General features: G+C 53.4%; 2 protein-coding genes across 5 annotated transcripts in view; one reads left to right on the forward strand and one right to left on the reverse strand.

Moving 5' to 3' along the window:
* Nucleotides 1–3,221, forward strand: part of SNX27 (sorting nexin 27) — a 110,335-nt gene extending 107,114 nt beyond the window's left edge. Inside the window, exon 13 of the transcript XR_007516794.1 lies at nucleotides 47–3,221. The gene's annotated coding sequence lies outside the window, so the exon portion shown is untranslated. The remainder of the gene's footprint in view (nucleotides 1–46) is intronic.
* CELF3 (CUGBP Elav-like family member 3) lies at nucleotides 3,197–18,993 on the reverse strand. 4 transcript variants are annotated; one of them, XM_049880490.1, is made up of 14 exons: nucleotides 18,969–18,993; nucleotides 18,091–18,196; nucleotides 16,746–16,828; nucleotides 10,860–10,908; nucleotides 10,293–10,421; nucleotides 10,075–10,154; nucleotides 8,504–8,647; nucleotides 8,190–8,331; nucleotides 7,798–7,947; nucleotides 7,310–7,375; nucleotides 6,849–7,001; nucleotides 6,438–6,581; nucleotides 5,613–5,750; nucleotides 3,197–3,957 (listed from the first exon to the last, which is right to left on the reverse strand). In XM_049880490.1, exons 4-13 carry the CDS (start codon nucleotides 10,906–10,908, stop codon nucleotides 5,623–5,625), a joined length of 1,185 nt encoding a protein of 394 aa, XP_049736447.1. In that variant the 5' UTR covers nucleotides 16,746–16,828; nucleotides 18,091–18,196; nucleotides 18,969–18,993; the 3' UTR covers nucleotides 3,197–3,957; nucleotides 5,613–5,622. The 4 variants fall into 4 exon arrangements, with proteins under 4 accessions (XP_049736447.1, XP_049736444.1, XP_049736443.1 ...); XM_049880487.1 differs by lacking the exon at nucleotides 18,969–18,993 and having other exon boundaries at nucleotides 10,293–10,418; nucleotides 18,091–18,838; XM_049880486.1 differs by lacking the exon at nucleotides 18,969–18,993 and having other exon boundaries at nucleotides 18,091–18,838.
* Nucleotides 18,994–23,224: the final 4,231 nt, after the last annotated feature.

The following is a 23,224-nucleotide window of genomic DNA, read 5'->3' on the forward strand; positions in this document are numbered from 1 at the left end:
ATTTTGCCAGTTTCTAACCCTCTCTACCCTCCTATCTCTCCTCCAGACAGGAGATGCCAATACAGTCTCAAGTGTCCACCTGATACAAGTAGCTCACTCTTCATCAACATCTCTCTCCAACCCATTGTCCAGTCCCTTCCATGTCTGATGAGTTGTCTTCGGGAATGGTTCCTGTCCTGGGCCAACAGAAGGTTTGGGGACCATGACCACCGGGATTCCTCTAGTCTCAGTCAGACCATTAAGACTGGTCTTTTTATGAGAATTTGGGGTCTGCATCCCACGGATCTACTGCTCCCTCAGGGGTTCTGTGTTGTGCTCCCTGTCAGGGCAGTCATCGGTTGTGGCTGGGCACCATCTAGTTCTTCTGGTCTCAGGATGATGTAAGTCTCTGGTTCATGTGGCCCTTTCTGTCTCTTGGGTTGATGGGCTGATGGTTGTCGTGTGACCTTGGTGTTCTTCATTCTCCTTTGATCCAGGTGGGTTGAGACCAATTGATGCATCTTAGATGGCCGCCTGTTAGCATTTAAGACCCCAGACGCCACATTTCAAAGTGGGATGCAGAATGTTTTCGTAACAGAATTATTTTGCCAATTGACTTAGAAGTCCCCTTAAGCCATAGTCCCCAAACCCCCGCCCTTGCTCCGCTGACCTTTGAAGCACTCAGTTTATCCCGGAAACTTCTTCACCCTGCATTAATTTTGTCTGTTCCAAAGCTCTCAAAATAATGGGCAGGAGATGGGAATGCATTGAAGGGTCTTTTTTTTTTTTTTTTTCCTGCCATATTCTTATCACCTTAGTCCCTCTTACCGAGGATACTTTTTAAAATGTTTTTACAACTGGAAGGCTTCTCCAGTCTCTGCAATTAGCTTGTCAATGCCACTCTTACGCCCTAAGAAGTTATTTTCCTTCTCTTTATGCTGCCATTAACATATGATCAGTAACCTGATTATCTTAGACGAAGGAGCTGGTGCTGAATTTGATCTTGCTTGGCTTAAATTTGGGGATCCCACTGTCATTTCCTAGTTTCTTCTGTCCCATTTTATTTCTGAAGACTCTTCTGCTCAGAAGAGATGTTAGTGAGACTTCAGTAGCTAACAAAACTCCTCCTTTATACCCTGCCTACTATAGTGGAAGCTGAAACGATGCCTGAAAAGTCTATATAAGAAACAAGTTAGGAGCTTCCTTTTCTTAGGTGGCCTCCATGGTTTGACAAAGGGTCTGGAGAATCCCTGCCAAAAAGCTGTCTTGTTTCCCCCAAAACACTCCTCTGTGTTTCCTTCTTGCCCATCTTCCAACCTTACTCACCTGCTGCTTCCCTGGAAGAAATCTGGCTGCAACTTTGGGGGTGGGGTAGGGGAAGCAGCAATGACAGACGAAATGTAGCCATTAATGTTGAGTTGAGTGACTGCCCCACCAAGGGACGGTAGGAGATCTGGGAAGATGCCAGGAAGGAGGAGACTTCCCAGCCCTCCTTTCCACCACCCCCATCCCCAGGAGAGAGCCCACGGATCAGTAAATCACTCCAGGAGATAAGCTTTGATCTAAAACCCACCCTCCATCCTTCCATCCTGACCCAGAAACTTCTGAGGCCACAGTGGGGCAGTTTAGGAAAAAATTTATAGCTGTTAAACACCGACTCCTATTGTCCTCCTCACACACACAAATGCCGTTACATAATTGAAATTTCAGATGGCTGTGTATTTGGCTAAGAATCCTGACTGACGATCTGGGCCTCCTAAGTAAGGTCTCATCCCTGATCTCAACCAATCCATAGACATGCTTTTTTTTTTTCCCCCCTGAAACAATGTCCAAGGGTAAGTCTTCATAGTACTTCACATGTTGCTTTTCTTTTTTAACTGTCTTGAGTTTGGGACAGTTTAAGAGAAGGCAGAAGTATAGGGGGTGGAAGTAAGAGTTGTGGGATTTACTAGTCCTGGAGTTCTCACAGAAGCCCTGGTGGCATAGTGGTTAAATGCTATGGCTGCTAACCAAGAGGTCGGCAGTTCAAATCTACCAGGCGCTCCTTGGAAACTCTATGGGGCGGATCTACCCTGTCCTATAGGGTTGCTATGAGTCGGAATCGACTTGATGGCAGTGGGTTTGGTTTTTTGGTTTGGAGCTCACACAAAATGACTCTAGCCTGAGGTCAGTCTGCTTGATACTTCTTGGGGTCAAAGGACAGGTGGTTGAACCTATAAGAGAGCACTATGGGCTTTGGAGCGTGACAAACTGGGTTCAACTCCTGCAGCCATCTTACTAGCCTGTATGACTGCATAAGTCAGTTAACCTCCAAAGCCTCCATTTCTCTCTCTAAAATTGAACCTGCTGGTTGTTGGGAGGTTAAATGAGAAAATGCACGTCAATGGCCTAGCCCAGACTCACAGAGCAACTGCTTAATAAATGATGGTGTTACAGTTAGCTCGCAGTATCCCCTCTGGCCTAGGTGACTCATGTATATGAACAAGGGAGAAATTGAGGTACTGAAGGTGAGACTGCGAATCCTCAGCCTTCAGATGGACAGGCAGCAGAGCAGAGGGCCCTGTTGTCTTCCTTCCCTGTGCCCAGATCTGCAGGAAAAAAACCAAACCCATTGCTGTCGAGTTGATTCCAATACACAGTGACCCTATAGAACAGAGTAGAGCTGCCGCATAGGGTTTCCAAGGAGCAGCTGGTGGGTCCGAACTGCCAGCCTTTTGGTTAGCAGCCAAATGCTTAATCACTGTGCCACCAGGGCCCCCAGATCTTCAGAGCATTCCAGAATTAAGCCCCAAAGAAGCGTAGAAGAATAAAATCACAGAGTCGTGAGCGAGGCTTGAACACTCCCTGAAAGTTTTCTCTCCCAAGCCTCACTTTTCACCTCCCTCCCTTCCCCTTCCCCCCAGATGCACACACCCCCTACCCTCAACCTTCCAAGACTTGATGCTTTTAAACTTTTCTTTATTTAGACAGAAAAGACCAACTCTTTAAAAGTAAAATGCAATAAATAAATAAGTTAAGCATAGAGAACTGTCTGAAACTGACTCCCCAGCCGCCCCTTACCATCCCCACCCCCACCCCATTTTCTTTTCCCTAAAACTTCTTCCTAAAGAAAACGATCAGGTAATAAACCCCTTCAGCCCTCCCCACATCCCTCCTCCCAAATACCCAATTACCCCCCAAACCAAAGGGAGAAATCAAGAGAGAGAAAAACCCAAGGGAAACATGGTCTAAACTCCCAGAAGGAGAGATGGCAGCGTCCGGGCCGGGCCGGCTGGTAACGCACGGGTGGTAGTGGTGTTTATATGAGGGGACCAGCAGAGACTGTAAACATTTTTAGGGGTTCAGGGGGAGGTCTTTTCCTCATGAAAGGAGGCGGGTCTCTGTGGCTGATGGGCAGAGAGGCAGCCCTCAGGGCTCCCCAACACCCTCCTGAGAGGGGGCCCTCGGGGGAGGCAGTGAGTTTTAGAGCTGGGATCCCAGGATTCGGGGATGTCTACCTCTAGCTGAGGGTGGAGGAGAGTGAGAACCAGCTTCTGAGAAACCCCTAATGTGGGGAAGAGGCTGGGGCGCAGTGGGGTGAGGAGTGTGTGGGAGACCCCAGCTGCCCTCCCGTGGGCCTGCACGGTAGAGCAGACCCCCCAGTGGGGGAGGCAAGTATGTCAAAAGCTGGGCACAGAAGCCCGTCACAGGAGCCCTAGCAGAAGGCAGCTACCTCAGAGCCTTCCCGCCTGTTCCTTGCTCCCTCACAAAGGCCAAAAGGGCACCTGGGAGGAAACGGGCCCTTGGAGTCAGGGAAGCATAGCTATGGGCCTTCAGGAGAGGTGAGTGGTGGGGGTGGATGGGTGTCCTGTGACCCCAGGTCTGTGAAGCAGCTTTTTGCCCCAGAGCCCCATCAAGGCCCAGGGTAGATGTGCACAGAGGGCCGGGGCCAGTCGTGGGAAGAGGGGTGAGGTTCCCCTTGCTCTGGCATCTCCAGACCTGTGAAGGAAGGAAACATGGGTGAAGCCGTGGGGACGATGGCTGTGGTGCAGATCAGAGGGAAGAGGTAGCTAAGGGTGAGTGCTGGGGTGTGGGATGGGGCTGCCTGGGGGAGGCAGGTCATCAGAAAGGCCTCAGTCCAAACTGAGCCATCAGGCCCCCCAGCCATTAGCAAGGGCCAGGGATGAGGGGGGGTGGGGGTGAGGGGTGGGTACGGGTGGGGAGTGCAAAAGATACAGGAAACCAAAAGACATTAGGAAGGAGATATTCAAACAGCCCATGGGAAAAATAAAGACTAGAAAGTATAGAGGCAGAGGCGTAGAGGGGGAGAGAAGCAAAGAAATGAGACAACAAACAGGCAGGCATCGGTCACTGAGAGAGAGGAGAAGGGAATGCAGTGTGAGGGACAGACACCTGGAACAGGAGAAAGGGAGCTTCCTCAAAAGGAAGAACAAGGAGGCCAGGGCAGAGCCTGGGGCTGGGCTCAGGTAAGCCTTGGCACTGAGACCACCCCAGCCCCTGGGCAGAGCTCTCTTTCCTTTTTGGAAAGGAACAAAGAAGCAAGAGAATGCACAGAACACAGACCACAGTCACCAACCACTGTTGACCAAGCACATCCCGCGAGCTACCCCCGGCCCTAACCCTGGGCTGGGGGGTGCCTCCCTCCGCAGCCCCCTCCCCAAATAACAAACAATCGGCTCCAAAGACAACACACGCTCGTTCCATGCAACTTACAGGGGCCCGGAGCAGGGGTCCGGGGATGGGGGCTTCGGCCGACAATGGACACGGGCCCTGGGCTGGGGGGGCCCCCAGGGTGGGGGGAGTTAAGCAGCCAGGATTGGGGGGAAAGGGGGAAAAACAGAAAATGTGGGTATTGTTCTTCAGTTGTGTTTCTCAGGGGTTTGGTCCAAAGGAGATTAAACAATACGGAAGTAACCAAAGCTCACATCTTTGTGGCCATACGGTTGGGGTGGTGGCGGGCACTGGGGTGGAGAGTACCTGACAAGTGAAATTCACAGGCAATCTAACATTTCAACCTCCTCCACCTAAACCAAAGCTTCTCCCAAGAGGCCTGAAGACTGGCTTCCCCCCAGTCTGTTCTGTGTACTCCCTACTGTCCCATGGGCCTACTGCTAAATAAGGAAAGTCACCCAAAGTCCAGGGCAAGGGGGACCTGATGTCCCCACTTCCCAGGAGAACAGAGTCCAGGAGCCAGTGATTCTAAGGACCCTCTAGTACCTTGAACCAGCCCCCTTGATCCCCAAATCCTACTCCCCTGATTTCACTCCAACCCAAAGGAAAACCAGAAAGAGAGACACACAGACACATGGACACTGACCAGACGCACAAGACCAGATAATGGGGCAAGGGTGGCTCTGGGGAACAGACACAGATATGTATAGACTTGGCTCCCTCTGGGGCCAGAGTGTGTGTGTGTGTGTGTGTGTGTGAGAGAGAGAGAGTGTATGTGTGTGTGTGTGTGACTAACTAAAAACCAGCTAAGGGAGCTGCCCCAGACCCCTGAGTCAGGTGGGGGCCAGCACCCCTGAGGGTGGTAAGGATGGGGTGGGGACAATCCAAGTGAGGACCTTGGCTGTGGTGTGCAGGGACAAAGGGCAGTGCTAGAGAGGACACAGGGCGGGAGCAGGACCCACCTGGGGGCCCTCAGTAGGGCCGGTTGGCATCCTTAGGCCGCTTTAGCTGAACTTTGAGGCGCTTCATGCCAATCTGGAAACCATTCATGGCCTGGATGGCAGCCTGGGCACTGGCCGGATTGTCAAAACTCACAAAGCCTGAGGTGAGAGAAGCATAAGGCCTGAGGCTGGGGCCCACTTGGGGGTTCCCCAGCACCACCCCACTTCCTCTAGGTATCCCAGATCCCTGGAAAAGCTCCCTGGCACGTGGGCGTTCAGTAAGTGCTTACTGACTGACTGACTGACTGAGGGAGTCCAGTCCAGCCACTCACACAAACGAACACTTTCCTTCCAGCATGCTTTGCAGGGCAGCCCTTTTCTCAGCCTTGGACCCGCCCTTTGAAAACTTCCACTTCCGGGCTCTAGATGACTTCTGAAGCAGTGAGGACAAAAACGTTGCCTTTCTCCCCTGAAGGAGGAGCCTTTCAAAGATGTGTGGGCAACTAAGCCATACTTCTTACACCTTCCTTTTGAAAGCCACCCTCCCAGTCCCTGAGCCTGTTTCCAGACCTCATGAAGTACAAGTGTGGGAGATCCTGAAATCGACCAGTCTTTGGGGAGAAAAGACAGAGCTGTGGCTTTCTAGAGGGGGAGATGGGCTTGGGCAGAAACCGATGGGATGCGTTGAGTGTGTCAAAACGGTTCCTTCATATTCCTAGACAACCTAGATTTCAAGTACTGGGCCCATTGTGACCCTAAGTGCCTCAAATATATCAGACCTTGTCCTAAGTCAGAGTCTGGCAAAAAATGTGCCATATTTTGTCTTTTGGATCATCATATCCTTACCAAAACATTTGCTCTGATTGGTGGCGCGGTCAACGAAGACTTTGGCTGAGATGACGTGGCCAAAGGGCACAAACATCTGGAGGATCTCTGAGTCGGTGAACTCCTGGGGCAGGTGGTAGATGAAGATGTTGCAGCCATCAGGGCCTGGGCAGCAGTGGAGAGAGGTAAGAAGTCAGCGATGGGGAAACAAGCTCAAGGAGCGAGGCTCCCAGGAAAAGGAGATCCCGGAACAACTTAGCCCAACAATGGGGGCCGGGGCCCCAGCTACCTCATCCCTACTTGCTGTCATCCCCAAAGGTGTGGCAAGAGCGAGGCTTGGAGCAGGGCAGTAAGGAAACCCCTGAACCCCCAAGAAGGGCATTCCTATCCCTGGAGGGACTCAGCTGTGAGGCCACTGCCCCAGACTGGCACCTTCTCGTTGCTGCTGCTGCTGCTGCTGCTGCTGCTGCTGCTGTTGCTGCTGCTGCTGCTGCTGCTGAGGAGGCGGCGCAGGCTGCTGGGCGACCAGGGCAGGAGGCTGCGGGAACGCAGGTGCAACCAGGCTGTAGGCTGCTGGGTAGGCTGCTGGGGTGGGAGAACAGAGAGGGCTAGAGAGCCAACGGGCTTCCAAGCTTCCCCCGACCCCTGGGCCCTCCCAGCAAACCCTGGCTCCCTTCCTCTATCCCAGGCCAGTGGGGTCTACAGGGCTGAGAGGTTGACCCCTGGGTGTGCTGCCCCTAACAGTCCATCCTCACAGGTGCAGCTTGCCAGTAAGGCCTGAAGGTGGTGGTTGGCAGGGAGCCAAGAAGCCCAGCCCCAGTTTCTGGACCTCTTTTCCTCTCAACATCCTTCCTTGCCCACTCCTCCCACCGGTAGGGGGCTAGGGGCTTTACCTGTATAGTGCTGCATCCCCGCATAGGCCTGCTGTAGGGGGTCCACAGGGGCTGCGGGGCTCTGGGCTGGGGAGAGCAATATAGACAATGAGAGAGGGGCTGGCAGCCAGCCAGGAGCCCCAACAACCCCTATCCCAGGAGAGGTGGGAGGAGAGCCACACCTGGGCACAGGGTGTGACATGAGAGCGGAAATGATGCGCAGAGCAGTGGGGCAGTGGGGGGGGAGGGCAGGGACAGTGTTTGGAGAGTGAGTCCCAGCTCTACCTCTGACTGACTGTGCAACCCTGGACAAGTCACGTCACCTCTCTAAGCCTCAGTTTCCTTGACTGAAAGCAGAAAGGAGCACCCCTGCCCACAACGAGGAGGCAGGAGAAAGCACTTTATAACCCTGAAGGCCTGGAAAGGCAGAGTGTCATGGCTGCTGTCAAAGGCAGTGGGAATGGTGGCTTGGGTGGTTGCTGGGGAGGGTGGGCTGCAGAGAACCCCACCTGGGTAGGGGTGAACCCCATTGGGATACAGAGCATCAGGGGCAGGCTGCCCAGTGGGCTGGGTGGGCACCGGGCTGTAGCCGTTGACGCCCAGGGCAGCAGGGATGGCAGAGACAGGCGTGGCAGCGATGGCAGGAGGGGTGCTGGTTCCTGGGGAGGAGAAAGCGACAGAGAGAGCAGAAAGAAGCACACACATACACAGATGCAGAGAGAACGAATCAGCAAGCCTGGGGCAGAGGGGAGGAAGCAGGTCACTCTGACCCTCAAGCCCCTCTATACCCCAGGGCTTCCCTGAGCCATGCCCTGTGCCCCCTCCTCACCCTCCCCAGGCTGGACCTCCCCTGCCCTGCCCTAGTCATGCCCAGCCCAGCCCAGCCCTGCTCAGTCCTCACCTGAGGATGGGGTGATGGGGGTAGCAATGAGGCCGTTGGCATTAATGGCAGCCATGTGCTGCATCTGCACTGCAGCCATGGTGGCCATGGGGCTGAGGTAGGCACTGTGAGCCGCTACCAGGGCCGCCTGCTGCTGCATCAGCTGGGGGAGGGTGGTGGAAAGAGAGGAGGGTGGGCCCAGGCCACCTGCTCCCTGGCCTGGCTCCATCCCAACCCTGGCCCTTGGTATTAGTGGGCGGGTGGTGGGGGGGAGGACACAAGGGACCCGGAGGGGTGGAGATGGGCCAGACCCAGCACCAGGGGGCAGTGCTCACGGCCTGGGTGTAGGCGCTGTAGGCTCCGAACTGGAGGGCGATGGGGCTGAACATGCCCAGCTGGGTGGCCACCTGCTGCATTCGGCGGAGACCTCGCTCCTTCTCCGTGTCAGCAAACTTGACCACTAGGCTGGATGAGGCACCCTGGGCACAGTCCCATATGCGTGCAGGATAGAGAGACAGAGGGATAGAGTCAGGGTCTGTCCTCACCAGAGCCCTGAGACCTGGCCTCAGTGCTGCCACTCCTGGAGGGCAGCCATCATTTTGTCTATTATCAGATGGAGAGGTTTAAGCCTCTCCCTGTGTGCCAGGATGTGTAAGAGGCTAGAAGTGTTCAAGAATGTGAAGACATGTGCTTGAAAAGTGAAACCAAAAAGCCAAATCAGTTGCCTTCCAGTGAATTCTGACTCATGGCGACCCCATGTGCATCAGAGTAGGACTGTGCTCCTTCAGGTTTTCAATGGCTGTCTTTTCGGAAGTAGATCCACCAGGCCTGGGTGGACTCGAGCCTCCAAATTTTCAGTTAGCAGCCAAGTGCTTAATTGTTTGTACCACCCAGGGGCCCCTTGAAAAGTGAAAGGCCTGTGGAAATGGAAAGGACATCGCTGGAATTCTGTGAGGATTCTGAGCTGAAAGCCATCCCCATGGTGGGTCAGCAGCAGCAAATATTTAACCTCAGGCTGGTCCTGCCTGGTAGCTGCCCCACCTCCTTCACCATGACTTCCGCCCCCACACCCCAGCCCTCACTGTGTGCTCAGAGAAAGCCGCCTCAAATTCAAATACCAGCCTGAGCCAAATAAAAACCACACTGGAACATTTGTAAGGATTATCTTCCAATCTCAGAGCTAGAAGGGACCTAAGGTCATATAATGTGGGCCTCTATCTGAACTGAGAAATGCTGGTGGCTGATGGCATACTGGTTAAGAGTTCAGCTCCTAACCCAAAGGTAGGCAGTTCGAATCTACCAGGCGCTCCTTGGAAACCTTATGGGGCAGTTCTACTCTGTTCTGTAGGGTCACTATGAGTCAGAATCGACCCCATGGCAAAGGGTTTGGTTTTTGGTTTTATCTGAAGCTGAAGCCTGCCCAATGCTTGTCCAGCCCGTGCTGGAGAACCTCAAGAAGTGGGAGCTCACATCCCTAGTCCCTGGAGCCAGCTAGTTCCTTTTGAGAGCTTTGCTGTGCTGGGAACCTCCACGAGTGGGGTCAACTTGTGCCTATGCTATTGTGGAAGGTGCGTGGGTGTTCAAGGCAAATGACCTCATGCCCCAGCCAATGAGGGTGGGGGTATGGGAAGGCGGGAGAAGGGATGGGCTGAGAAGGGATGGAGGAGGCGGGAGAGGAGGGTGAGAGAATTCAGTCTGAAGATGAGGGAAAGGGGATGAAGGGCGGGAGGTGGGGAGACGTTATTTAAAATATAAGGGTGTCCCTAAGCAGTTTGATTCTTCTACCAGAAAATTCCTTTCAAAATGAATTCAGAGAGCCTACCCTGAGTGGAGTGCCCCCTTTGAGCCGGGGCCTGGTGCTGGTGGAGGCTGGGCTGGAGCTGCCTGGGTGGGGGCAGGGACTCACCGGCAGGGTCCGGCTGCTGTGGAGGGTGTTGATGGCCGCCTGGGCCTCAGCGTGGGTCTGGAACTTCACGAAGGCGCAGCCTAGCAAGGTCAGGGTGGAGGAGGAAAGGGATGAGTGCCGCCTGAGAGCCCCCGGAGTCCCCATTGCCCAGGAAGCCAGTGGGGGAGGGGCGGGAGGGCCAATGGGTCAGGTGCAGGAAGCGGTAGGGAGTGGGCTACCTTTGCTGGTGCCGTCTGGGCCCCGGAGCACAGTGCACTCATCTATGGTCCCGAAAGGCTCAAACATCTTCCGCACATCCTCATCTGTCTGCTGCTTCCCTAGCATCCCCACAAAGAGCTTCCGGTCTTCTGGGGGGTTTGGGGTACAGGAGGGGGGGGCATGTTTAGGGCCTCCTGGCTGCTTTCCCAGCCCTGTTTCTGCTTGGGATAGGCCTGAACCCAGGCCCTTCACCTTCAACTCTTCCCTGGAGTTCCAGACACTCCTCCCAGCCTGGGGACCAGTGGCTCTAGGGTGTGAAAGGGGTGATGATTGGGGTGGAGGACAGTTATGCAGAGTACCCATCCCAGCTCAGAAGGACTTGCACTCCACACTGAGTCTCAGTTTTGCCATCTCGATAATGGGCCACATCCCACCCTTTGTGGCCATGCTGACCCCTAACCCATCCTTCACTGGGAGCCCTTCAGATTGTCAGACTATCTTCCTTGAGAAAGGCTGTCCCTCTGCTACTCTTAGGCTTGAGCATGGCAGCAGGGGAGAAGGACTGAGTCCAAAGGTACAGAACCTACCTCCACGGCTCTCGCTGTCGGCTGGCTTGACCTGGATCGGCCTGTTCATCTAAAGGAGAGAAAAGAAGGCAGCTACTGGGGACTCCCCTGAATACCCCAAGAGCCCTCCCCAGCCCAGGACCTGCAGGGAGGCCCATGGGAGCAAGCCCCAGGCCCTCTATATCTCTGAGAGAAAGGAAGGAAGGGGGCCTAATCTTGTGTAGGATTAGGACCCAAAAGGATTAGAGGCAGTGGAAGGAGAGGAAGTAAGAGAGGATGCTCACAGAGCACAGCTCCAGGCTCAGGCTGGGCCCCAGATGACCTGGCCAGGGAGGGACAGGTGCTGCTCTTGTTGGGCGGACAATGGGGCTTGCCATAGGACTTGGGTCCTGAGATAGAGCCCAGCCAAGGGCTATTCAACAAGAGCTGCCTCAATTCTACAAAGCAGAAGCAAGACTGAGGGAGCCCCCACAGATGCCCCGGCTCCCTTCTGACCCCTAGAGGCATGCCTGCCTCTCTTTTTGCCCCCCACACCCCTTGACCCCAGGAGGAAGGCACTCAGGCAGCACAAAGGGAGCAGATGCCCAGTCTCCGTGGCAACGGGAGAATGCGCGCCATGGCAACCGCCCACTCAGCCTGATTTATCCGTCCCTGTCGTCCTGGCGACCGTGGTGACGTCATCACTTCTGCCTCTCCACACACCCGAAGAAGGAGGGTGGGGGGGGTGGGAACAGGGTATGCTGGGGGTGGAGGACTTGGTGGGGGCTGGAGGGTGGGGGAGGGGCCCAGAAATGCTTCCTGATTCTGGAGGGAGGCAGAGCCGTGTGTCCCTGCCCTTGCCCTCCCTCATCCAGATCAAATCCTTGGTGTCACTCTGGAGTAGAGACGGCTCTAGAGGAGACACTGTCCAGTGCTCTTTAGCAATTCTCCCCATATATGTAAGTCCCCCAGAGCTCTAACCTCTTCCCCAGCCCGCTATATCTCCCTTTGTTCAGAGAAATCCCCAAATCCACTCTCCATGTTCTCCTCTGGTGAGAGGACTTGACATCACTCCTGCAGGCTGATTTCCTTAATCAGGGTAGGAACATCTTAGGAACTAGAGAGAGAGGGGAAGGACTCAGTCTTTGGTGTCTGAAAATATTTTGCTGTTGAGAAATCTGACCCTTAGGGCCACACCTAGTCACCCCACACCTAGTCATCTGATGGTGAGGTACCCGTTGCCAAGAACCCGTTCCCATGGAGTCGATTCTGACTCATAGCGACCCTATAGGACAGAGTGGAACTGCCCCATAGAGTTTCCAAGGAGCGCCTGTGGATGCGAACTTCTGACCTTACGGTTACCACTATACCACCAGGGTTTCCTGATGGTGAGGTAGGCAGTCGTATTTCCAGTGACATAAAATGAAAAATAAAATAAACTGTTCATCTACATTCTGAGGGTAGAGCTAAAGGCACCCTCAGGAAAGGCACTGGACTGGGGAGTCGGGAGACCTGGGTTTGAGGATGGGCCCTGCCACTCACTAGCTGGGTGACCTTGGACAAGTCACTTCTCTTCTCTGGCCTCAACTTCCTCCCTTGTAAAACAAGGAGTGAATCAGAGGCTCTCTAGTCAGGTTGCCTTCCTCTCTAGCTTTCCAGCATTTGGAATCTCATGTGTCATCATCACTTAACATGAAGAAATGTCTCAGTGATGGTTGCCCCACCCCTTCCCACACTGGACCCTTCCCCACGTGTCAGGTCTTACCCTACCTCAGCTGATACTCCTTCCCTGGGACCTGCCCCTCAGATCTCTGGATCTGAGAACAGCTGGTAGGGGAGAAAGACTGTCCCCCAGGCAATCTGCCTCAGGCTTTATCTTCCACCAATCTGGGATTATCCCATCCGAGCCTAAATCCTGCACGTGTGTGTGTGTGTGTGTGTGTGTGTGTGTGTGTACTCTGCTGCAGGAAGTAAGGGGACTCCAGGACTCCTAGTGGCTCAGTGGCTAAAGCACTCAGCTGCCAACCAAAAGATCAGTGGTTCAAACCCCCTTGCCGCTATGAGGGAGAAAGATGCAGCAGTCTGCTTCTTTAAAGATTTACAGCCTTGGAAACCTTACAGGGGCAGTCTACTCTGTCCTATGAGTTGAAATTGACTCCAAGGCAAGGAGTGTGGTTTTGCGGTTCTGTGCAAGCCAAGGGGTAGGGGCGAGAATTTAAGCGGCTCTTGGTCTTTCACGCTTCCTTTTCTCCTGTGCTCTAGCCAAAGCAATCAGGAGGTTCCCTCACAGGCACTCCCGCCCGTGAGGTGGGAGCAGAACCAGAGCCTCAGGGTTAGAGGTTCTTATGCTTGGCACTAACCCTTCCTGGTAAGCACCTAGGGGTTTGCTGTTCCAGTTGGAGATGGGGAACCTGGGACCCAGAGAGACAGGACCCAGGTCCCTCCCTGCACACGCTTCCAGGCACAAAATTAACATGCCAATAAATACCCACAGTTGATATAAATTCAAACACACACACAAGTGTACAGACCCATACTGATGGCAGGTCCCCCCATGCCATTGCAGACAGCCTGGCTCAGTGCCCCCAGCGCCAGGGGCTATTAGCCAATAGGCAAGGTACGCATGGTGCTTACCTTGCTTACCAGAGCATCTGTAGTGATGAGACCCATGTGAAATTGTTCACTACAGATTAGTAAGTAAGCAAAGTAAGCCCGTGCCTACCTTGCTTACTGGGTCATCCGCCCCTGTCAGGGACTGTAAATTTGAAAAAAGGCTTTGATTCTGTAGGAAGGTGCTGTGGGGTTGCAAGAGAGAGAGACGCCAGCCATACCTAGAAGCAGAGTCTTTGATGTGGTGAACAAATGTGAAATTGTTCACTACAGATGATCTGGTCAGCAAAGTAAGCACAGAGCTTACCTTTCCTATTGGATAACCCACCCCTGCCAGTAACCCATCCCCAGCCTCCCTTTTCTTGGCCTGGCACTTCCTGTGGGAAGCACAGTCTTTATTAGCTCAGCTTGGGCACACCTGCCCCCTCCCCTGAGTCCAGCTGTGCCCTGTTTACCTGGCAACCAGGCGCCGGGTGCCTCTCTTCCCTAGCTACCACCTGCCGGGTGATAAGCCCTCCCTAGGGCCTCCCAAAGAAGAAGGGGCTATTTATACCCCAACCAAGCATCACTGAGATCCCCCATTTTTAAGGACTGCATCCTTGTCACCAACAACGAAGACCCCACTTCCAAGAAGAGCTAATCACTCCCACAAAATCTAATTCCCCTGAGGGCACAGGTCTGACACCCTGCCACTCCTGGCTCCAGACTTATGCCCAGTGTCCTGGATCACAGACACATCCTTTCCATGAGGCCAGAATCCACCCGCCCAATGGCACGCCAACAGCAAAGGCCCATATCCCCAGAGCGGAATTTTGGTCCAGGTGGAGGGGCAAGAGTGGGCCAGGCAGAGGGAGCCACTCATCACTACCACCTCCAGAAGGCCACACCCTGCTTGCAGGACGAGTCCAGAAGCCTATGGCAGAGCCACTCTTGGAACTCTTGGGGGAGAGAAAAGAAAATGGAGCTAGGCAGCCACAGGCCTAGCCCCCATTCCTTCTCTCTGCAGCCCGCAGTATCACCCTAATATGGTGGCACCTTCCAGATTCTGGGATGACAAGATGGGGAGAAAGGAGAGAGGGTTAAATGCCAATGCCCCGTTAAAAAGCAACTTGTAGTAGGAGGGCATGGAGATTAGCTAGCAGGGAGAACTTCCCAACACACACTTGTGTATGAGCTGGCGCACTGTGTACACACACACAATGACTGTCTGAGGGCAAACAATTCCGCCAGGAAGGAAGGCAGGTGGCAGGAGAAAAGACCTGGGGGATTCAAAGGGCCAGGAGGGGCTCAGTCATAGACATCTGCTCCCCTAGACTGCCCTGGGTCTGCCCCCCAAGCCCCCAGGATGGGAAGTCCCCCTCGGAGGATAGGACCCTTCATTTCCTACTGGAAGTCCTGTCAGGTCCCTGTGGACTCTGTCCCCTGGGGCAAGGGCCCAAGTGGAGAACTCAGGTCACTTGAGAGCTCTAGGCACGGCCAGACAATCATTAACCTGGGCGCTCCCACCCCCACCCTGGGTCATATTTACTCAGTAACGGGAGGCAGCGCCTCTCCTCACCCAGCACGGAGCCCTGCTTGAGCCAATTCAGGCAGCTGGAGGGGACAGGCCCAGGGGGGATGCCCCAGCTGGCACACTCTGCCCCTGGGGCTCATGCCCACCCCTGGGCCATCTCTCACACCCAAGTCTCCCTGTTTCTCTCTAGCTCCGCCCTCCCAACCTACCGTGGTTTCTTCAGGGATTCTGAGATAGGGAGACAGACAGAAAAAGAGGAAGAAACACCAATGGAGATGAAAAAGGTTGACTTGTGAGGGGCCTCCAGAGAGCAAAGAGAGAAAAAGGAAAGTGGAGACACAATGGGAAGTCATGTTCACGCCCTCATACCTGGCACGTCGGGGATGCCCACACTCGTGCCTACATGTACACACGTGCTCCTGGACCCACCCCCCCCCACCATGTCTGCTTCACACACTCACCCTGGCCCCTCACTCTGTGGGGTAGTGGATGTTCTGGGTGGTCTCCCCATGGAGTGGGATAAGTGGTGGAGGGTTCTGGCTTTGGGATTTCTTATCCTAGCAGATCTTGGAGGTTGAGGGCCACTATGGGGTTGGCTCATGGATCTATGAAGGGTTTGAAGTTGGGAGTAGTTGAAAACCCAAAACTCATTGCTGTCGAGTCAATCCAACTCATAGTGACCCTATAGGGTTTCCAAGGCTATAAATCTTTTACAGAAGCAGACTACCTACATGTTTCTCCCATGGAGTGGCTTGTGAGTTCGAACCGCAGACCTTTCAGTTAGTAGCCAAGAGCTTAACCACTGTACCACCAGGGCTCCTTGGAGGTGGCAAAGAGGTTCTAATTTTTCTTGGTCGCCCCGCCATCTCTCCCCATCTGTTTGGTCGGTTTCCATTCCAGAAAGAGATGGAGAATCAGTGTTGTCTACCTCCCTCATGGGGGACAGAGCAGAGGTTGTGACAGATGTGTCTTCAGCATCCAGACAGCACTAAGCAAATGTTTACTGAATGGGGTAGATGCGAATGAGGTCCCAGGAAGTACTTCCTGAGACTCACAGCCTGGGAGGCAAGAGAAGCAGAGATGGCAAAAGGAGACAGGGCATCCCTTCTCTCCACTCTGAGGTTCTTTATTCCTGCTCTCAGTTGCCAGCCCTGGCTTGGGACACTCTGCATGGTTGGCTGAGTGAGCCATAACCTTGAAGGAGGGAAGCATCTCCTGGGAGGCTGCCCCTGCCTCCCTGGGCACTTGGTGGGTCAGGCCTGGTCTCCACAGTGATGTCTGCCCTGCCCTTGCGTCTGCTCCGCCCTGTGGCTCTGTTCCCGTGGCTCTTCCTGGGAGACACCAGGTGAGCCTGTTTGAGGTCAAGATTCAGCACAGAGATGCCAACACAGTAGGCACCAGCTGCCTATTTTCTGGGCAGCAGGCACCCCCATCTCACAGCCGACTTCCTCTCCAGAGCCACATATGCAGGCCCTCAGTGCCTTCTGCTCACCTGACCCACGCTTGGCTCCCCAGGTCTTCTCCATGCCCCGTTCTAGGTGCTACCCCAAGGGCAGCTTGGGGAATGGGGAAGGGGCTGCAACTGATCCTTGCAAAGGTCAAGTTCACTGGCTAACAGCGGTTTTCCTTCTCTCCAGGTGAGAAAAAATGCATGCATCTACAGCAAGAAAGATGGGTGCTAGAAAGACAGAGGGACTTCCTAAGGACAGGAGATAGAAAATATGTTCGGTTTCAGGAAGTTGTGAGCCCCCTGCCACTTCTCAGGCCCTTTTCAGCCCCCTGGCCCTGCAAAGGCCAGGACTTACCCCTGGCAGAGTCTTCTGTTCGTGCAGGGCGCTCTGGGCCTTCAGGGCTGAATCGCGGGCACAGTAGGTCAGGAAGGCACATCCTGAGGTGGGGCAGGAGCAGAGAGACAGGGTGGGGGTGTGAATCGCTGGCATCTCCGCCCTAAAAGGCTCCCCCCACCCACCGCAAGGCTGAGGACTGGGAAGCTCTTCCCTTCTGGCCATCTTCTGCCTGCAGGGCTGGGGAGCTGTGGGAGAGGGGTAGGAATCCTGCCCCAGAGAGTTTCTGGGTGGATAAGCACTGGGGAAGAGACCTGGAGGCCTAGATGGTGGTGGTGGTGGAGAAGAGAGATCGCTGAAGCTGTCTGGAGATGGGGCTTTGTGTGGGAGGAGGAGAAGGGGCATGTGATTGCCAGACAAGAACAGAGTACTGTTGTTTTCTCTCTTCCTTATCTGGTCTTCTTTCCCCTTTCTCCTTTGCCTCTGCTTCCCTCCATCTTGGTCATCCTCACCCCTCTCCTCTCCCATTTTCCCTACATCCTCATCTTCCCCCAACTCCACGGGAGGCAGGTGGAAGGTGGAGAGTGGAACAGAGGAGAAGCAAAGGGGAGAGCAGTTAGCCAGAAGTGCTTTTACCTGGGCCCGGTGGAGGAAGGAAGGTAGGAAGGTAGGGTGGCCCCTCATCCCCAGGGTCTGGAGCTCTCCAGGTTCTGACCCTTGGGCTCAGGGCCTTGGTTTCAGCCCTGCTTAGCCCACCCAACTCTTGGGTAGGCCAGGGAAGCCAATCTTCTTTCGTCCCAGCTTTCTTAACTTTCTAAGTCCCCCACATTTCCCAGATCTTTACCAATCTCTGCCCTTATGCCCTTGCTACTAAGGCCCCTCTCTTTAGCCCTGAGCTGCCCTGCCCAGTTCATCTCCACTCTCTCTGGATTGAGCACCTGACCCTGTGTCCTGACCCCCATCCCAATATGGTCTGAGACTACTAAGATTTTCAATCTTGCTCAAAACATACACACACCTGCCCAGCCTCTCATCTCCCAAACCAGCTCCCTCATCCCTCCATTCTTTCCTGAGTTCATCCCATGACATAAACACCACCATCTCTGGGATCCACATCTCTGCAGCCTCTTTGGCAACTCTTCACCCCAAAGAGGCCCTCCTTAGTCCTCCATCCAGGAGCTCCCTGGTTACCACAGCTGAATGAGTTCTCTTCCAGCTCCTCCATTCACGCTCCCCAATCCCTGAACCCTTTGTCCTTCCATATCAGCCCTTTGCAGCCATTCCAGCCCTCCAGCCTAGCTTTCCCCCTCCTCCCTGCCTCCCTGGCCACCCTCTAAAGCCTCTCCAGCTTGGCCTGACCCCTCACCCTTGTGCAGCCCGGTGTACTTGTCCTTGATGACAGTCAGCTCAAAGATCCGACCAAATTGTTCGAAGATGGGCTTCAGGTCCTTTTCCTCCAGATGCCTCGGGATCTGCCCCACAAATAGCTTGATGGCATCCGGCTCCTTCATTGGGGCGGCCCAGCAGGAGGGGCCGAGGGGAGCAGGGAGAAGCCCAAAGGCCAAGGGGAGCTGCCCAGCAAGGAGGGAAGTGGTGGGGGCCAGGGGCACAGCCGGGGCTGGCTTTCCCGTTGGCCCCCAACCACACCACTAATCAGGGGGTGGCTTTCCACACAAAGGAGGCTGAGGGAATTGAGGGCCGGGGGTCAGGGTGCTAGGCAGACACTGTCATGCCACCAGGGGGCATAGCCTGAACAAATGATCTCCCTCTCAGAGATTTGGCAAATATCCCAGGATGGGGGTCAGTTGTGGCCAAGACCTGGAGGGTCAGGATGGTAGCAAGGGCTGGAGTTCACAGGGCTGGGAACTGGGGGCTGGGAAGAGAGCTGGAGGTGGGGGAGAGGGCTGGAGGAGGGCGATGGGGATGGAGGCTGAGGGGCTAGGGGCCTGATATAGTTGCCAGCAGCGTCAGTGAGGGGGGCCCACTCCTGATGTGGGGCAGGTGGGTCTCTCGTTGGCTTCCCCTGGAGGACACCTCCCCTGTGGCTGATCCTTCTGCTGGGTCCGAAGATCCCTGATGCCAGATGCTTGATCTCTGATGGCGGCAGGGCTCCAGGGGACCCTTCTGCCCTGCCGCCCCCCTTTAGGTCCTCCCCTCAGCCCCCCTCCCACCCCCACCCCAGTCCCCGGGCCTGGGCTGCTGCTGGCTGCTCCCGCCACTGGGGCTGCCTGCTTTCCCGGTCACCTGGGTCCCGGAGCTCTGCTCTCTGGCCGCGCTCTCCTCAACAAAAACCTCCCCCCTCCAGATCCCCCTCCCCACTCCCACCTCCTTTCCCCTGACATCAGTGATGTCAGTCTCAGGGGTGGAATACAAATTCTCTACCCTGGAGAGGGACGCACAATCCAGGCAAGAGCCACGCCCTCTTTCTATCTCCATCCTCCCGGAATCCCTTCCCGCCCCCAGAAGAGCAACTAGTCCTGTTGATAATAACCCTTCCCCCATCTTACTCCCCAATCAGGAGTTGGGCAAGGCACTAAGATGGAGAATTTATAGAGGAGCCCTAAGGCGGGGTCCATTGTTCCGGGGGCTGGAGCTGTCCCCGGTGCTGGAAGAGAAGACCCGGGAGAGGGGAGCAGGGGGGAGGAGGAGAGGAGAGCCCGGCATTTAGGGAGGCGAAGAGTGGGGAGCTAAGGAAAGAAACTAGGGGAGACAGAATGGACTAAGAACAGATGGGCAGGTTGAGGGGAAAAGAGGGGGTAGACGAGAGGGGAAGCAGGTCATAGAGCCTGAGGGGAAAGGGCAGAAGGGACCCAGAGCAGAAAAACGGGAAGGGGTGGGGAGGTGAGAGGAGGACGAGGTGAGTGCAGAGAGGAACTGTGTATTTTCCAGAAAAGGAATCAAAAACGAAAGCTTTCTGGCATTTACCGACTTCCCCTTCTCTCCTTCTGGGGGTTTGTGTGTAAATGTGTGGGCAGGGAGGCGGTGGAGGCGGCGGGAGTGTCTGGTTTGTAAGCTCCTTGAAGACCAGGACACCGTTTAATTCAGCATTTCATCGTTCATAGTGTCTAGCACAGTTGCTCACTCGTAGTAGGTGCTTAACAAGTATTTCTGGAATAAACAGTTCGTGCAAAGAATCTCTGACAAAAGTAGAGATTCCTGACTCCTTGGGAATAATCACAGCTGTCAAGCTCCCTTTCAGGGCAAAGGGAACCCAATTACTCTTTCTTTTGCTTCTCCCTTTGGTTGAGTTCCTTGAGTGGGGCTCTTTGAGTCAGCAAAGAGGGATGGGGGAAGTACATTTGGGGGCTACTATTCCCCTAAACAATACTTTGGATGATCATCTACTCCCTAACCTGAGGGAGCTTGACCCTCTATGCACTTGGCCCACACCTGGCCCCACCTCAATGCAGGATTATCATCAAACCTCCTCAGCAGCTGCAGTCCTAGTCTTCTATAAAGTGCTTACTGACTGGGGTTCCCTGTTAGTCCCTCTTTCACCCTAGAGTAGGGCTGACGTCTCCACTGTGGCACATCTCTAAATATGTTCCAACTGGCCATTCCTCAGCTATCACGGGAAGCAGGTTCCTCTTCTGGAAGAGAAATAATAGTATCAGCCAGCACATATATGGCACTTACAGTGTCCTAGGCATTGTTCCAAGTGCTTTATATTTACTAACTCTTTTAACCCTCACCACAACCTTATGAAAAACCAAAACACCAAGCACGCTGCTGGCTAGTCTCTCTGAACTCACAGTGACCCTATAGGACAGAGTAGAACTGCCCCATAGAGTTTCCAAAGAGCATCTTGTGGATTTCAACTGCCAACCTTTTGGTTGGCAACCGTAGCTCTTAACCGCTATGCCACCAGGGTTTCCCAACCTTATTAAGTAGGTTCAAATAAAGACTAGGAAACCAAGGCACAGAATGATTAAACAGCTTGCCTAAGGTCACGCAGCTAGTAGGAGGTTCAGCTGAGAGTCAAGCCTGGGCAATCTGGCTCCTGACTCACATGTTTAACTCCTACATCAAACAGTCCTCTTGGGGATGGGGGAAGGGGTGGTTACGCCTGGGTTTTCTTCCTCCTGTGTCTTCATTTGAGCCCTTCCTTCTATTGCTGGATTCCTTTTTGACCACTTTCCATCCTTCTTTAGCCTAGGTTTCCGTGGCCTAGAGCCACATTCTGGCAAGTGTGTATGTTTGAGTGTGTGTGTGTGTGTGTGTGTGTGTAGACATGACTACCCGTCATTGTATGGATGCCCAGGCCCTCCCAGTAAGTTCCCATAAGATAGGTGGGGACAAAAAAGAGGCAAGGATTCCGTGCTGAGTGGCTAGAAGAGGTGATGGCAGAGCCAGGGAATCAAGAGGTGCAAACACATCTGGACAGTAACTTTCCACTTACCTACCCCGCCCCCACGACTCCTTTTCTAGCCTTCTAATCTGATCTTGGTATTTATGGAGATGCTAAACAGATCGTGTCCTCTGAGGACGGAGCCTAGGAAGACCCCATGGCCCTGTTGATCTCATTACTCTGTGTCTTGTCAGCAGATCTGCCGCCCTCCTGCTCATTCAGGCTTGGGGCTAATCATATTAATTGAAATATTAAACATTCACAAAAATGAATTATAATGAACTCCCTCTCGCTCCTCTTCCCAGTCAGTAACTGGGGAGACAGCTGCAGGCAGCAAAATGCCTCCAATCCCTTGCTGAGTTAGTGGTCCCCAGGCTGAAGGTTTCAGTCTGAGAGGAGAGGCAGGGTTTAGGGAAGAGGGGGTGGGAGCTCTCATGAGACATTCCTTGCTGGGTGACAGCGGGTGATGCTCCTTCAGGCCATGGAGGATGGGAGCCCTGTGAGATAAAGATGGAAAAACAACCTTATGACTCAGAGGCTCATACTGGGGATTTCTCTCCAAGAGAAAAGGGAGCTTCTAAGTCCTGGTTCTTCAATATACTTCTCTGCCCATTACCTCTAAGCTTACCCTCATTCTTATTCCTCTGCACCCAAAGCTAAGCAGCCTGACATAAAAGAATATTGACTTTATAAAAGGACAGCTCTGCTCCTGGAAATGAGAAATGTTGAATAGCTGGTATATTTTCCAGAAAAAGCAAAACGTGGTGGTGTTGTGAGTGGGCAGAGTGAATAGTCATCAAATGCTTACTAGCCTCACTAATTGAATTCAGAGTGGAGACATCTGCCACAGAATCTCTAAGAGTATACAAAGAATTGATAACCTCCCTGGCCAACAAAATATGCGATAGTGAACACTAAGATTTAGTTAAGAAAATAAAAGTAGACTCTCTTACTCATATGCAGAGGTATTCGGACCACGGGATGGTGATCAGTCAAGCTAGGCTTGTTTGATTCTCGAAGCACAAGAAGAAAATAGTAGAATGAATGAGGAAGTAGTAGGGAATGGAGAGAGTAATATATGAATATGCACATATGTGTGTATGTGGGAAACCCTGGTGGTGTACTGATTAAGAGCTATAGCTGCTAATCAAAAGGTCGGCAGTTCGAATCCACCAGGAGCTCCTTGGAAACCCTATGGGGCAGTTCCACTCTGTCCTTTAGGGTCCCTATAAGTTGGAATTGACTCGACAGCAACGGGTTTGGTTGTACGGGTGTGTATGCATGTGTGTAGGTTTGCTAATCCAGACCAGGGTTGTCTAATAGAAATATCATGCCAGCCACATATATAATTTTTAAAAATTCTAGTCACCACATTAAAAAAGTAAAAAGACACAAGTGAAATTCATGTTAATAATATATTTTATTTAACTTGATATATCCAGAATCTATTAACCTATAATATTAACATATAAACATTATTAATGAGATATTCTACATTATTTTTTTCATACTAAGTCTTCAAAATCTGCTGTGTATTTTACACTTACAGCTTATCTCAGTTCCGATTGAACACATTGCAAGTGTTTGACAGCCACAGGCAGCTTGTGGCAACCATACTGGACAGTGGAGCTCTAAGAGGCTCTACCACTAGCTTCTCTGGGGGTAGGGGTGGGAAGACACTGGTCTTGTCCAGCAGGAACTATCACCTCTGGCTGGCCTCTGCTCCTGCCTGAAAACAACCACTTCTGTCAGATGGCATCTTATCTCCCTCTCACTCTGATAACCCTCACTCCTAAAAAACAGACAAACAAAATGATTAACAACCTGGACAGGGCTCCTGCAAAGGGGCTTGTATCCTACTACCTAATTTACTTGTGCTTTTCCCTGGCTTGGCAACTGCCAACATTTTCTTTTTTCCAGTCTTTGCTGGGAAAGATAGCGGCAGAGCACTTAAAGACCCCTCCAAGGCCATGGCCTACTGCTGAGCTTGTTTCTTGTGCTCTTTCCTTGCTCCTTGGGGCAGGTGTTCATAAATCTGAAAATCAAGCCTTTTCCTCTTGGATTCTCTCCTCCCTCCTCCTGGAAGGCCTCTGCTGGGCCCATCCCTTTGGGTGTAGAAGCTCAGCCTGTGTGTATTGACAGACAAGCTCCT

Source organism: Elephas maximus, chromosome 3, assembly GCF_024166365.1.
Source record: "Elephas maximus indicus isolate mEleMax1 chromosome 3, mEleMax1 primary haplotype, whole genome shotgun sequence".
Classification (NCBI taxonomy): Eukaryota; Metazoa; Chordata; class Mammalia; order Proboscidea; family Elephantidae; genus Elephas; species Elephas maximus.